Genomic DNA, 15,020 nt, shown 5'->3' with positions numbered 1-15,020 from the left:
TTTTTAAAAAATCAGATGAGCTAAAAATGTGGCTTCTTATTCCTTAAGACCAATGTGACTGTGGCAATAATTAAGAACAGCTCTACACCTTGTCGACTGAATGCACATGCGTTCGAATGACCACCCCTTCATCGTATTTCAAAGGAAGCCGACACATTTTTGTTAGTCAAAGGTAGGCAGGAATCCGACACGACTGACTCTGCAACTCTGATTGGTCAAACGTAGATTTCACACTATGTCAGATACAGTCCATGAAGAGAATTCTACCTATCGGTTTCTTTTTCAAGAAGAATTCACTTCATAAACTCTATTCTATTACATAAAAATCAGCTTTGTTTGTATATCAATGTATTTACACTATTTTGTTTGTTCTTTCTATTATTCATTTATTTCAGTAAATAATTCTGCACATACGAGTTTGACAGAAGTAATAGTAATCATAATTACTTTGACAAAGTAAATGTAATGTTATTGGTTACATTGAAAAAGCAACGTAATTGTACTTTGATGACAGACCCATGTGATCATGCCGAGTTCTACCCTGTATTGTATTGATTTAAATAAGACAGAGACTTAACTTTCTGCTTTTATTCTGATAGCTGCTGTGATTGTCAATGCAATTAGATCACGAATTTCCAAGGCAACAATTATTTTATTCATTAACTCAGATTTTGCACTGAACTATCTGTCAAAGGCTATAATTCTGTACAAAGACTTGTCATAGAGTGTTAGTGTTTCATGTTCAGCACACTGGGAAATGTCTATTGCTTTCTGATATCTGGGACATACGATAGAAAAAGAGAGAATCCCTAAATGAAACTTTAATTTAGTAAATGAGAGATCTGAGAGAATTTCAGACTAAAAGACGAGAACCTTTCAATAGTTCATAAAGTAGAAATACCTAATCCCATGATAGGTTAAGCTGAATAAACTGTTGTTTCCATGCATAAAATCTAGTTTCCTTTCCCTTCAAAGAAACTTTGGTCAAGTTTGTTCTTGTCTAGAAATATTAGACCTAAGGCTGTCACACTGGGACTGGTGTATTGTGATACAGATCACAGGAATATTTTCAAAATAAATTAAGGGTGCAGTCCTTGACCAGGCCAGGGTATTTTCAGATCTAATAAACTTATATTTATAATTTATAATAGCAGTTTAGCAGGGACAGGAATAGAACACAAACTTACCATTGTACAAATATCTGAGGTTGACTTAGGATCCGCACCATCTAAAACATTTAACAATTCTTACAATTTTAGTATGAAAAGAAATCTGCTTCCCCCCCCCCCCCCCACCTAAAGGTTTCCATGGAATAACTTTTTTAATGACCAGTGCCAATTTCTTTATGAGCTATAGTGGGTTAATCTATGTGCAGATTATCAAACGCTTTACATATCTTTTTTTTTAAGCTATATGTGACCATGGTAACAGGGATGTTTACGGTAAGATACCTCATGTATTGAATTTTTTGTAATTTCTTTTTTCTTAAATGTATGTGGTTATTTGAGCAGACTTTTGCAGTAAAATGTTTTCATAAGTTACAACTTTTTTAACTGTATTTCAAAATGGGCCATGAAAATAACAATACTAAGTGCATAAGGGAATGGGGTTGATCTTGGCCAGTGAGACTGGCAGAAAAAACCCTGATAACCTACTTACCAGCAGCTAATACATCAAAAGCATAATAATGGGTAAATTATAGTTTACAATATTATACAATCTGCATCATGAATGTATATTATATTACCTCTGTAACTTTTAACAAGTTTTCCTTATTATTCAAGAACAAAACAAAACAACATAAAAAAAACTAAAAAGGAAGCGTTGAGTACATGTACTACAGACAAGTCCAAGAAAGTGGGAGTAATGCTGCTAGTGCAGAAGATGATATATCATGCTAAGAAAACAATTCAATTTGTAGTAAAGAAATGGAGAGAAGTAGCTATTATTTTGTTATAATGATTGATTCTGCCAGAAATCCTGCCAAGACTTCAGCATCTAGCCTGTGAATCTGACAATTTCTATGTGTTCTGAACACAGTCTGGCAATTATCTACCAGCAGGGGTAGAACAGTATATAATGATCCCTGCCTGTTGCTGCTAATCACTGGACTATATAACTGTGAACTGTATATACCAGGTAGGCAATATTGTTATTCAGTCAAATTCATACTCTCAATGATTACAACAAACCATCAGTCAGCAAGTGTGAGTTTAAACCTCTAACCAATAACAGAATAGTTAGGAAATTACTGTCTGTACTACCAGCAGAAATCACATAATTTATCACTTTTTTTACCACAATTCTCACAAGTTACGAGCTTAACTTAATTCAAATGTTTGAAAAATAACTTGGTATGCAAACAAATAATTATAGACCTTTCCATACAGGAAAACAAGAATACATCCATACCCAAAATGAAGATATGACAAATGTCCCACCTGTAGGGTAGTGTTCTTGGCCCCCTCTCTTCCTAATGTACCTCATTCAATTTGTAAGTAATACTAATACACCATGTCTTGTGCTTTATATTTTTTATTTTTGCTTTATCATAAGATGATGCATTTTTGAGGATACTGGTCTTTAAAAGATTTGCAGCTCTACCATCAAACCGTAAGGGAGTAGGACACAAACTTAAAAATATCATTGAATAACATTGATTAACCTTATAGATCGTGACAGTATGTGGCACTGTTCACACACAGCTGAAAAGACATTCATATTTTGCTTGTTTATATTTCATATATGTTATTAATATACCAAAAACTTGAATGGAAGGCGGTGGGCTAGTGGATAAGGTGTCGGCCGCTCAATCCAGGGGTCGTGGGTTCCAGCCCCACTGGGGTCCCGACCATGACTTCTCATATGACACCAGTACAGTATTTTCCAGGAAGCCAACTTGAGATTGGTTACAATAAGCTTGAAGCTTTCATTACAATTGAGCTAAAACAAATTAGTATAAGCTAAATAATACAGTTATCTTTGAGCAGTACTGACTGTATATTATTTCCCCATTATAGGCCTAAATGTGAACACATGTTTTGTCAATTTTGATCCAAGGAGAAATCAAATATTTTACACACCTCCTAACACCGGTTTGTTTTCAATTTCTTTGAGAAATGTCTGAATTAATCTATTTCTCTGACAGGCTTATTTGCACATTTCAGTGATAAACTGCTTATCAAGTAAGAAACAATTAAGTTCTGATTATGATAAAAGATGATATAACACTAAAAGCCATTAAGCAACTGTTTTGAATTATGCAAAGTAAACAAAGCTGTTTAAACCTGACACCAACCCCTGTGAAATGCAGTCCTTGAAATCATGAACACTTCAAACCATTAAAGAAGTGTTCATGAACTAACCTTCAACAGTTCTTGATTTGTGTTCATGAATTTTTGGACATGAACTGTCCTTAAAAGTGTTCATGAACAGTTCATGAACTTCTAAAGAATCACACAGAGTACTTGAATTGTCCATGATAAAAGGTTAAAGGAACAATCATTATGTTATTTTCTTGAACCTTTCATGCACTACTCATACAATAAATTTCTCTGTCATAAAATTGGGGAAAAAGAACATTGTTCTGAAAGTGGCCGAATATCAGTCTCTGCTATAGAAGCAGGCCTGATAGAAGGATGAAATGCTTAGAAATATGGTTGCCAGATTTTTTTGTATCTGCCTGCTGAAACATAAAAATATATATTGGAGTCAGGTGTTGAGTGGCTGCCATGTATTTTTGGGGCAGTCTGTCATTAAACCTTCAATAATAAGAATATTTTTCTGTTAGCCCAGCATTTTTTTGTAGTTGCCCAGAAATTTAAACCCTGAAAGTATAAACTTGCTCTATTCGAACCCGACTTACTGAGATGCGAGAGTCAAAGGGGTCTGTAACAATGTTTGGTTAATAAATTTAAAAACATCAAAATAAACCTGTGTGTTTGTTTCCAGTTCCGCAGACACATTCCTATCATCTACATATATATGAATGACAATAAATGTTTATTTTGATGATGACATTGTCCAAATATTGTTATAGACCCCTTGGTTAATAATGTTGGAAAACAGAAAAAAATGGTCAATATTTCATTCTCTTTACAGGGGTGTGGAATTCTTATGTCCGACTTGTCGGACTCGGGACTTTTTGATGGCGGACAAGTGAGTTTTCGCATTCCGTTTGTCCATGGACAAGCACAAATTTTCTGGTTTGAAATGAAAAAAGGAAAGAACAATTTAGGAACGCTGAACAGTACTTCAAGTTTATGGAGTTTATAAAAGAATTTGATGTACGAAACGGATGTTTCACCCGCCAAGTAGGGCCTCTCGATTTCTCCAGTTTTGGGAAAACCATACTGTGTCTAAATTAAGCAGCTCTTTCTCTGCATTCTGAATGGTTCCCTGTCACGATCTCGTGTGTTTTTTGCACATGGTAACTCGTCAAATAGAAACCGGAAATGTAAACAATTATCACAAATGTTTTGGACAAATTCGTTCAACGGTTACAACTTCGTTTGCCAACAAAAATTGAAGTAAACAGTCAAAGCACAAAGAGCTCACTAGCACGAGTCAGGAAGTTTCATGTTTGTATTTCTAACAGTCAGAAAGTGTCATGCTTTCTCACATGGGTTCACATGGCATGATGAGCAGTCTTTAGGTATTTCTGTTGAATGTTCGACGACCTCGTGGACGAACACAAGCTAAAGAGTCGAAAGCTTATTTTTTGAAACAGCTACAGTATTACACTTTGTTATGTTCACTTTTGTTACTACTTGTAGATTATTGTCCAAAATAAAGAATTATTTGCATGCTAAAGTGTTGAAAATCCAGGCAAGTAAGTTTTGACTGCGGACAAGTAGATTTTTAAGTCTCATTTGCCCGTGGACAAGCGAAAAATATTGGGATTTCCACACCCCTGATTCATACTATAGATGTACAAGTTGAAGATAATGCAACATCAGATAAAAGAAACATTTCACTTAAATATTTTAAGAATACAACTGCTTACAAGTTTCTGTCAATATGAAGATCTACACTCTATACCTAGTATAATACAGGTTGTCAGTAAGAACCGGCTGCCAGCCAAAATGGATGGTTCAAATGGCATTTGGGCCGATTCAAACTGCATTTTTTTTATCGGGCCTAAAATGTTAAACCCGCCGACCACAATTCTGTTTGTATTAATTTGTCTAAAGAACTCTCCGAATGTTCAATTCAACATCATTTACTATTCCCACCATCCCTTAATTGCCGAGCGACATGTAATAAACCAATAGTGTATTCAAACACTGCCACGTGCCTCTCGATCTTTGCCTCGATAAACTAATGACAGCTTTGGGTGTAGAATGTGTGACATATTTTATCGGCAAAATTATTTAAGCTCCGCCTTTATACCTGATGACATATGCCATCGTTGACTGAAGTAAATAAAAACAAATCTAGGCGAGATATTTACCCGTTATCGTCAATAAAGATGAAAATCATGTTTCACGGACTGAATTAAAAGGCAATGCCAGGTATTACATGAAAAATATACATCAGTTATCTATTTCGTGGCAATGTTTTTCGCATTATTAAACCTGATCTAGGCGGGGGAATCACAAAAGCAGTGTCAAAATAGCCATTTGCAAGCTATAATCGAGTAAACTACAGATGTTGATTCTGTAAAACATGCAATGACCGGGCTACTGATGCTTTAAATTTATGGTTGCCCGACAGGCTTACGTCTGGATTTTTTGGTACCCCGATGAAAATTTCTGGTAGCCTGCGGGCTCTGGGCAATTGATTTGTCGGATACTGGTAAAAGTATATGTTATTTTTGAACAGCCCTTGTACCGTGCCTGTGGACTCATGGTAATCAGTATACCCAGGATTAGCCTTACTCCTTCAGATGAATGGAATAGCTTATTTTATGATCTGATATTTTATGGTTTATATCCCTTCAATCCTTACCGGTATTTGCATTTTACTGTTAGGAAAATGAAGAAATTCAAAAATCCAAAAATGTCATAAAATACAGGTCAGACTTACTTGCTCCAATAACTTAAAACACTAATATTCAAGTAGAAACTTCAAATGAGTTGAATATAATATATAATTTTACATAAGTGACTTTAAATCTGTGAACAGGTGCGAGGAGATATCTACCCAGGCATCAGATTTTATACACAGCGGACCGTCAATGGCAATAAACTGCAGAAACAAAACACAAAATATACATTCAAAAAAAGATCAGTGGGGCAATATCTCTCGAAACCTCAGTCCTAATGAAATCTATCGCCATGACGGTATGAGTTAAGAGGCCAGTAAATCATTTCCTTTTTAGTGCATATTTTCCCCAAATTTTTGTGGTCATGACGCTCCTTACGGGCCCTGAAATCTTTTTAAAAAAAAAACAACAAAAAAAACAACGCTGAGCTTGTCTGAAATGTCCTGGAGCAACCCTGGATAAATAGCTTACCTAGGATAAATTTTAGGTTTTTATGCAATTTATGACATATATATGGAATACTATTTTTATGATTTTCCTAACATAACTCTATCTAATGCTCCTGTTACAATACCGTAAAAACAACACGCTATGATTTTCACAAGAAATAACTTCTTCCAAACTTTTAAACAGGAAATAAATCGGACATACTGCTTTTCTGTTTTCTAAAATTTATGATTAATGGTAAAATAAACAGAGTTTGCATACCTGAACATTCTTTACAAGGAAATGTGACCTTTGCGGATGTGCAAACTTGTTAAAAGTCTGCCTGACAACCCACGAAACTCCACTGGTCGCCATTTTCCAAGGATTTTGTTTTCTCGCTGAAAACGAGACGCGACGAGACCAAAGTCACTTGCAACTAATCAACATAAACACAAAATAAATTTACAAATTACAGGCAGTACAGATGTCTGAAGTCCGTCAGAGAAACGTACCTGATAAATCTGAAAATGAATTAAAGGTTTGTCCAGAAATTTACAAGATCTGCAGTCTGGTATTCATGTAATAACAGGCCGAATTACCTGAATATTAAGCAAAACGAAAGTGGGTGGGGAAGGGACACCTGTCAAATCTAAAATGTACATACCGTGGCCGTGGCGACTATTGATGCAACCGATGCAAGTGACTTTTTCAGCCTCATTTGCATTGGTTCATTTTTCTGCCTCAGTGGTCTTGGATTAGTCGAAATAATTTGATGTCAGAACTGACTCTGAAATATTTTCGTGATTCTCGATATCAACATGATAGGATAAATCCTGTTTTCTGGTATTAGCCACAAATAAACGCCCGTTCCCGGTTTTATGGTGAGGGGGTATCGGCCATTACGCTATGAGGCGGTAGTGTTTAGATTATCCATTTTTCAAGTTTTAAACAAAGAAAATGAATAAAAAAGTTGCAGATTATCATTAAACATTGTTGTATTTAAGATGTAGCAAAAATATCCAAAAAGTTTACTTTATTTTTGAAATTTTATCTTTTATTCTACACTGCCGCTTCCGTGGCTCGATACCGAAGGTGTGAAATTATTCACATTTTTCAAGGTAAACAGATTATTTTTGCAAAAAAATTGTTGCTGAGGTCGTAGAATAGTATTTCCATTGTGAGAAAGTAAGGACTTGACTAAATCCTTATCTTCTGGCAAAAACGATCGCTAATATTGTACACTGTCTTTATATCAGTTAATCTCGTCAGCCCCCCTGATCAATAGGGCAGAATTCCTCTCCTTAAGTCAAAGGAAGTGTCTAGCCGTCCGGTAACCAGACGCCTAGCCTACGTCTAGCCATCCGGTAATAGATTTTCTAATGAATACGTAATTATACCTGTTATTTACAGAAGGTATCGATACTTCTCTGCTAACAAAATTTTGTGTGAACATACTAAAGATTTACTCTTTATCGTCTCGAATATATCACTGCATTATTCAGCCAATAAAACGAAAAATAATGGCAAGATCGCCGTGACGTCACTCTTTAAAATCTGTTGCAAAACAATATCTTTACTGGATCAGAATTTTTAACTTTTAACAACATTTTCACTGGATTTTCAAAATTAAAACAGTTTTGAAATACTTACAATTTTCATATATTAGTATTCAAATATTTTTTAATGAATAACTGTTTATTAAATGACATTTAATTTCAATAGCGGCAGTGTGATGTTCAAAACTTTTAGAAAAACAGTAGTTAAGCGTTATTAATTAATCCATTTTATTTCAAAATAACGGTCAAAATTAATCAATGAATTGCTTGTTTTACAAGCTTTCCATTCATCAAAAAAATATCTACAAATTTGTGTTTTAACAATTAAAGTTTAAGTCGTTAGAAAAAAATCTCTTATTACAAAATAACATGGAAGTTTGGCGATCAGTGTGTTATCATTTCTAAAAATAGAATATTAACACATTCGTTTTATCAAATGAAAAATCAGTAATCTATTCGAGACGAAGAAAAATATACTTTGGTATGTATTCACACAATATTTTGTTTACAGATAAATATTGATATCTTAAGTCAATAACAGTTAAAACTATATAAAGTCATTACTTATTCATTAAGAACTCAATTACTGAACGGCTAGAAAATCCCCTTAGGATTTGCTAGCCGTACAGTAACCGGACGGCTAGAAAGCAGGTTAGGAGTCTGGTTACCGGAAATGTACAAGGTATTTGTAATGATTACATCTCTTATAATGAATTTATGTTGACATTAAAGCATAAACTTGCCTTGCTGACATTTTATGAATGTATATTTTGCTTTTTGTTTCTGCAATTTAGTGTCATCAGCAGTTTGCTTGCTGTTTATTGAACCGGTGTCAGGGACCGGTAGATAATTATCTCCTCGCACTTGTCACATCATATTTTCAAAGATTTAAGTGTCTGATTTAAAAATATGGATTAAATTTAACCCATTTGAAGTTTCTACACGAATGTTAATGTTTAATTTATTAAAGCAAGTAAGTTTGACTAGTATATTGTGATTTCTTTTGATTTTTTAATGTCTTCGTTTTCCTAACAGTAAAATGCAGATACGGGTAAGGCTTAGAGGGATGACAACTATAAAATAATTCATCTCGATAAGTCAAATGAGTAAGGCTAACATAACAGTAAAACACTTCAATAAAGCGTACACACTATATATTTCCTGGTGTAGACTTTGTTTCATTTGGCTGCCTCGCTGTATTTACATGTCCGCCATTACACTCAGTACAACTGACAGTGTGGCTGGTCGGTATCGATCACATGACACGAATCGGAGCCATGTAAAATGTGTGTGAACTTTAATGTGCATTGTTTAAAACAGTGACAAACTTGTGTTTTGCCGTTTATTCACATAAACGTCAGTTGAATGGAAGGAAAAAATGGATATTCTTTCCAGGTATCTTAAAATTTCACTAATATTTTTGTTTTTTAATAGTTAAAATGTGATTTAAAAATCACTGCTTACAATTGTTGCGGAAGGTTCACCACAGAAAAGGTTCTTCCTATGTTGTACGTGGAGGAGGGACATTGACCTGTGCAAAAATTATCACAATATCGCAACTCGCGTACAGTTAGTTGGATTAGTCTTGGATGAGTTTGTTTACTCGGTCATCATTTTTGGTCTCTTGTCTTTTCTTTTGTCTTCACTGACACTGTATGAATTACTATCAGTTCAGGTAGAATCTAATCTCGTTTTAGTAAGTGTTTCTTCATTTTTAGCTCAACTTTTCGAAGAAAAAGTAGAGTTATTGCACTTGCCCTGGCATCGCCGTTGGTTAAAGTTTTTAATAAAGTCAAATACCTTTGTTAATATCAAAGCTATTGATCTTGAAACTTAGAATAGTTTTTTACTATATAAGTCTACACCAGGAGAAACAATCCCCATAACTCTGATTTAAATTTTGACAGAGTTGTGCCCCTTTTTAACTTCGACTTTTTTATTATAGTTTTATAAAGTTTTTACTGGCAAAGCTCTAATTTAGAGCTACTGAAGACAATCACGCATTTTTACTATAGATGTTCACCAGGCAAAATAACCTGCTCAGATGTAGATGATATCGTACTGGTTTATATCAACATGAATTATCAAAAAATGTTTTTATCTCTATTACAATACATGGTAAACATATTTTGATATATTTTCATGATTCAGATATGTCAGTAAGGCCACACCAAATTAATTTCTTGGTCATTGGATTTTTTCAAAAAAATTTAGGAGCGGGGCGAGCGAAATAAAAATAAAAATATTTTTCTTTGAATTTCACCTATTTTTGGTGTGGGCGAGGAGCGATTCGAAGAAAAAAATAAAAAACCTTGTCACAAGAATCAACAACCACTGCCAAAACATATCAAAAAGGCTTGGAAATACATAAAAGAACAAATTTAAAGATCCTTAAATATTGAAGGTTTAATGACAAACTGACAAAAATGCATGGCAGCCACTCAACACCTGACTCCAACAGGGTTTCCTCTGGGTCAATTTCACTTTGCGCCAACAAATTCTCCAATCAGGAAAAGTTTGCGCCAGTGGCTCTCAAGTTGGAGCCAATAGTCTGTGATGGGCGACATACCATTTTCTTTTTCAATCTCTTTTTCATTTGATTCTTTACAGTAACCAGTCTATCCTAATATCACATTAAATCAAAAATAGTTTTTAATCTTCTCAACCATTTTCAAGAACATTTTCTAAACAAAGTAATTGCTCAATCTATAAAATTATCCCTTTATATAGTTTGCCATTTTTAATTATCTCCCTTTAATGGTCATTTTCACTAAATAGATGTTTTTAAATCATGAACATTTATCTCTTTATTCTTTTAACTTTTTATTTCAAAATTAATTTAGGTCATTTATCAAAAACAGTGTTGTTTTATATTATTTTATAACTTTTGAAAAGCTTTTTAAAATGCTTAAGTTTCATTATATATATAACTAAATTTCTATTACCTGTCATACATACTAATGTATAGAGAAAATACCACCTACAGGTATTATTAGCACTTTGTTTTGAAGCTCTGGGGTTGAGCTTTTAAAAATTATCTCCAGTGTATCAATGCTTTACGCTGGGCAGGTAAAAGAACTGCTTTAGTTCATTTGTATCTCAAAAATTCTCCGATTGAAATTATACGACCGCGACTGAAATTTACAAACGCATAGATTTATTTAACAATGCTTGTGCAAAAATGTATCTTTTGATAGCGCTTTGACGTGTCATTATTTCCGGCATTTTCTCGGTCTCAATTACTTCTGCGAATCGGATTGTCATTAAAATAACATGTAAATTTATCTCGCGTTTTTTGCATCATAAAAAAGGTGGTGCATTAGACGAAGCACGCAGCTTAGTTTCATTTGCTTTCGTGTAAGTAGGCGGGGCTAAATTTGGCGAATCAGATTGACTAATAATCGTTCTTGCGTGGAGGAACGCTCTAGTGACTCGGCGAAGTTTTAAATTATGCCCCGAGGTGTAAATCGATATTGACACGTTGTGTATTGTCTTCATGTAGTGTTATATATCGGATGATCCGTTATTGCGTCATTGAGAAAGAAAATTCGCCAATTGAAGATTTTTAGCGCCAGAATTTACATTTTGTCGCATTTGGCGCCATTGGCGACCGACAGCGGGAACCCTGCTCCAATATATCTTAATGTTTACTGGGACGCGCTACATTGTAATATTTACAAACATTGAGAGAAGGGGCAACAGGCGGATACAAGAAAAGCTGGTATTTCAAGTGTATAGAACTAATGTGTTTGCTAAGTTTTTATCCTACTAGTAGGCAGCCAGTGCCTTTGCCACATAAACACAGGGTTTCTCCTTGGATTCTATGTCCATACATAAGAATAAGAAAGCTGTTTCTCTCAAGTAGTGTATAACAGAAATCATTATGTACATTTTGTATATGGAAAACACTGCACTCACCTCACCCGTACATTAGGTACCCATGATCTGTACATTATAGTGTCTGTCAATTTGCAATGCAATTTCGCCAGATGCCAGGAAATCCATCATCCACTGATAGGATAGCCCAATCACTTGTAAATTCAGTGACTAATTTGCAGTTCAGTTGTTTTTTGTTTTAACATTTAACTTCGGCAGATAAGGAAAGACATACTTTTTACGCTGCAAATCTTAACAATAAATGCATTATCATCTTCAGTTTCTTTTTTAGCTCATCTGATTTTTTGAAAAAAAATGATGAGTTATTGTCATCACTTGAGCGGTTGTCGGCGTCGGCGTCTGCGTCTGCGTCGGCGTTGCCTGGTTAAGTTTTATGTTTAGGTCAGCTTTTCTCCTAAACTATCAAAGCTATTGCTTTGAAACTTGGAATACTTGTTCACCATCATAAGCTGACCCTGTATAGCAAGAAACATAACTCCATCTTGCTTTTTGCAAGATTTATGGCCCCTTTTGTACTTAGAAAGTATCAGATTTCTTGGTTAAGTTTTATGTTTAGGTCAACTTTTCTCCTAAACTATCAAAGCTATTGCTTTGAAACTTGGAATACTTGTTCACCATCATAAGCAGACCCTGTACATCAAGAAACATAACTCCATCTTGCTTTTTGCAAGATTTATTGCCCCTTTTGGACTTAGAAAATCAGTTTTCTTGGTTAAGTTTTATGTTTAGGTCAGCTTTTATCCTAAACTATCAAAGCTATTGCTTTAAAACTTGCAACACTTGTTCACCATCATAAGTTGACCCTGTATAGCAAAAAACATAACTCTGTCCTGCTTTTTGCAAGATTTATGGCCCCGTTTGGACTTAGAAAATATCAGATTTCTTGGTTAAGTTTTATGTTTAGGTCAACTTTTTCTCTTAAACTATCAAAGCTATTGCTTTGAAACTTGCAACACTTATTCACCATCATAAGCTGACCCTGTACAGCAAGCAACATAACTCCATCCTGCTTTTGCAATAATTATTGCCCCTTTTGGACTTAGAAAATCATTTTCTTGGTTGAGTATTATGTTTAAGTCAACTTTTCTCATAAACTATCAAAGCTATTGCTTTAAAACTTGCAACAGTTATTCACCATCATAAGTGGACACTGTACATCAAGAAACATAACTCTATCCTGCTTTTTGCAAGAATGATGGCCCTTTTTAGACTTAGAAAATCATGGGTAGGACAATATTTCTATTACACAAAAAAAATCAGATGAGCGTCAGCACCCGCAAGGCGGTGCTCTTGTTTGATAAATAGATCTGATGATACCCATTAAACAAATTAGAAAAAAATCTGTAAACAAAATTATAATATTCTTGTATTTCAACTCTACTCGAAAAATAAAAAAAAATAAGCCTTTAATGCATGTTTCTCGGATTGAGAGTTTGTACTAGGCTCTTTAGGATTATTTTGCTCTAATTAACTTCCATGTGCGTTGGAAAATTGTGTTCATTTTACATAGCGGATAGAAGCAATGTACCATTCCTTAAAATCAAAGTTATGTCAACAATACTTCTTTCTTACAAGTTATGAGGGTAAACAGCATAAAATATTTTATGCGTCTAGCTCTACATAACATTATGGAACAGGTAAATGTGCAGATGTCAAAGGCTTCAACCCTAAATAAACTCGAAAACATGTATGTAGTTCCATTGTCCTTCTTTGTCCTAAGAATGCACACACAAACTTTACAACAGACTTAACCATTTTTGGTCTCAAGGTAAAGTATGCACATGATGGATTTATGGACTGGGTACAGGTAAAAGAACTTACTCTTCCCATATGTACAAAAAGTATTAAAATTGCTGAAATTGGAATTCACCTGAAACCGGTATATCAAAGTTTGATGGGCATTTTAGAATGGACAGTGATGTAACACTGGATGTGTAGTTATACCACCTGTTTATCATTTAACTGCTACCCAGTTATTGCTGATATATGTGTATAATTTTAAGGATCGCAGCAAAACTTTTGTTCTTATCACCAATTATTATTAGATGACACTGTTTTAAATATTGACCTTCCTAATGACCTTTCCAAGATTTATTTACACAATCTAACTGTCATATCGGCTGTCAATTTTGCATACTGGTGCAATACAGGGCTTGAGACATGTTCTTCTGCTGTTTAATGGACAACTATGATTAAAAGTATCAAATTTTATGAATTCCTGTCGCTTCACAGTGAAAAAAGGCACCTAAACAGTGAAAAATGGTCCGTCCTGAAATTTTGAAATCAGTCTGCAAAAACTGAAGCGAGCAAAAGCTGATTTTCAAAAAAAAATTTTTTTTGATTCTGGAAAAAAATGGAGTGGGAAATCCGTTGAACAAGTAATCAGTTTGGTGTGACCTAAAGAAATTAAAGTAATCTTCAAAAGATTTATCAGATACAATACTGAAAATTGTCAAAATGTTTACTGTAATGTTTACTGTATTAACAATTTATTCATGTAATCACATACATTTGCGTCATAATGTAAACACTGCTAAATGCAAAAAGTATCCTTAATACTATAGAAGAATGATCCAATGAAACAGATTTTAAAATTTATATGTGTAATGAACGCTGGGATCACATTACTGGGTAATATGGGCGTTGCAGTGTCACTAAATGGGGAAAAACCTCTTGATAACTTGAGGGAACCTTAATCTGTAAATGTAATGAAATTTTAGCTTTTCAGATTATGAAATTTAATAGAAAAAGATATAATCTGATCATGTCTCTAGATATATGAGCTGCGCCATGAGAAAACCAACATAGTGGGTGTGCGACCAGCATGGATCCAGACCAGCCTGCGCATCCACACAGTCTGGTCAGGCTCCATGCTGTTCGCTTTTAAAGCCTATTGGAATTGGAGAAACTGTTAGCGAACAGCATGGAGCCTGACCAGACTGCGCGGATGCGCAGGCTGGTCCTGATCCATGCTGGTCGCAAAGCCACTATGTTGGTTTTCTCATGGCACGGCTCATATGTAAAATGTATTTGGATTGCAGTAAAACAATGAAAACGACTCACTTATGATTCTTTCATTTCTATTATTGCCACTAGGGAACATATAATTCTTATATCATCTTACGTGTGATCTGATCATCAGATAATAAAGTACC

General features: G+C 34.5%; 2 protein-coding genes across 3 annotated transcripts in view; one reads left to right on the top strand and one right to left on the bottom strand.

Moving 5' to 3' along the window:
• The window catches only part of LOC123564182 (calcium uniporter protein, mitochondrial-like), a 65,441-nt gene extending 58,621 nt beyond the window's left edge, over positions 1 to 6,820 (bottom strand). Inside the window, exon 1 of the mRNA XM_045357555.2 lies at positions 6,695 to 6,820. Coding sequence (XP_045213490.1) covers positions 6,695 to 6,787 — 93 coding nt within the window. The 5' untranslated portion in view covers positions 6,788 to 6,820. The remainder of the gene's footprint in view (positions 1 to 6,694) is intronic.
• The window catches only part of LOC123564181 (phosphatidate cytidylyltransferase, photoreceptor-specific-like), a 54,211-nt gene continuing 46,008 nt past the window's right edge, over positions 6,818 to 15,020 (top strand). The window contains exon 1 of one of the 2 annotated variants that reach the window (XM_045357554.2): positions 6,818 to 6,950. In XM_045357554.2, the coding sequence (XP_045213489.1) occupies positions 6,897 to 6,950 (54 nt within the window). In that variant the 5' untranslated portion in view covers positions 6,818 to 6,896. Of the gene's footprint in view, positions 6,951 to 8,531; positions 8,651 to 15,020 lie in introns of those variants that run through there. The other variant, XM_053536830.1, reaches the window with a different exon arrangement.

This window comes from Mercenaria mercenaria, chromosome 2, assembly GCF_021730395.1.
Source record: "Mercenaria mercenaria strain notata chromosome 2, MADL_Memer_1, whole genome shotgun sequence".
In the NCBI taxonomy this organism is placed as follows: Eukaryota; Metazoa; Mollusca; class Bivalvia; order Venerida; family Veneridae; genus Mercenaria; species Mercenaria mercenaria.
The sequence above is the reverse complement of the archived record's forward strand: the minus strand, read 5'-3'. Positions and strand labels throughout refer to the sequence as shown.